Raw genomic sequence first — 580 nt, 5'->3', positions numbered from 1 at the left:
CATCTCGCCATCAGTTTGGGGGTCCTTGGCCTGGAAAACGTTGAAGACCCCTGCTATATGGCACATGCGCACCATTAATTAATTCCGGACTACTAAAAGTGCCTTACATGTGAAAATAGGGGTCCAGGCAGATTAATATCAAAATTCTGACTTTATCTAAACTTCAACATCTCATAGATGTCTGTGGGACTGTATAGCAATGCAAAATTTTGAATAAAAAAATGTAGTGGCACACAAGCCAAATGTCTGCAGGAATTTAAAAGAAACAATTACAGATTTGTGTGTGCGTATGGATAATTCCAACAAGGATACAATGTGACACATGCATTGAGAATAAAACAGACTTTTACAACAAAAAGAAGGAAAAACATATTGAACTATGTGGTCCGTGGTTTAAATATTCCCTCTTGTCCCCAGCTTAGTCTACGTTCCTGTACCTTGTGAAGAGGTTGTAGAGGACGCGCAGTGTTGATTTAAGGTCACAGTTCACTATATCTGGAAAACAGAGAAAGAATAGAGGAGTTATATACACACACACATATATATATATATACACATATATATATATATATATATATAT

The 580-nt window shown here is 36.4% G+C and overlaps 1 protein-coding gene across 1 annotated transcript in view; it reads right to left on the bottom strand.

Moving 5' to 3' along the window:
- Positions 1 to 405: 405 nt before the first annotated feature.
- parvaa (parvin, alpha a) overlaps positions 406 to 580 on the bottom strand; it is a 48,192-nt gene continuing 48,017 nt past the window's right edge. The window contains exon 13 of the mRNA XM_032511736.1: positions 406 to 495. Within this exon, the coding sequence (XP_032367627.1) occupies positions 419 to 495 (77 nt within the window). The 3' untranslated portion in view covers positions 406 to 418. The remainder of the gene's footprint in view (positions 496 to 580) is intronic.

The sequence above is a fragment of the Etheostoma spectabile genome, unplaced genomic scaffold (genome assembly GCF_008692095.1).
Source record: "Etheostoma spectabile isolate EspeVRDwgs_2016 unplaced genomic scaffold, UIUC_Espe_1.0 scaffold456, whole genome shotgun sequence".
Classification (NCBI taxonomy): domain Eukaryota; kingdom Metazoa; phylum Chordata; class Actinopteri; order Perciformes; family Percidae; genus Etheostoma; species Etheostoma spectabile.
The sequence above is the reverse complement of the archived record's forward strand: the minus strand, read 5'-3'. Positions and strand labels throughout refer to the sequence as shown.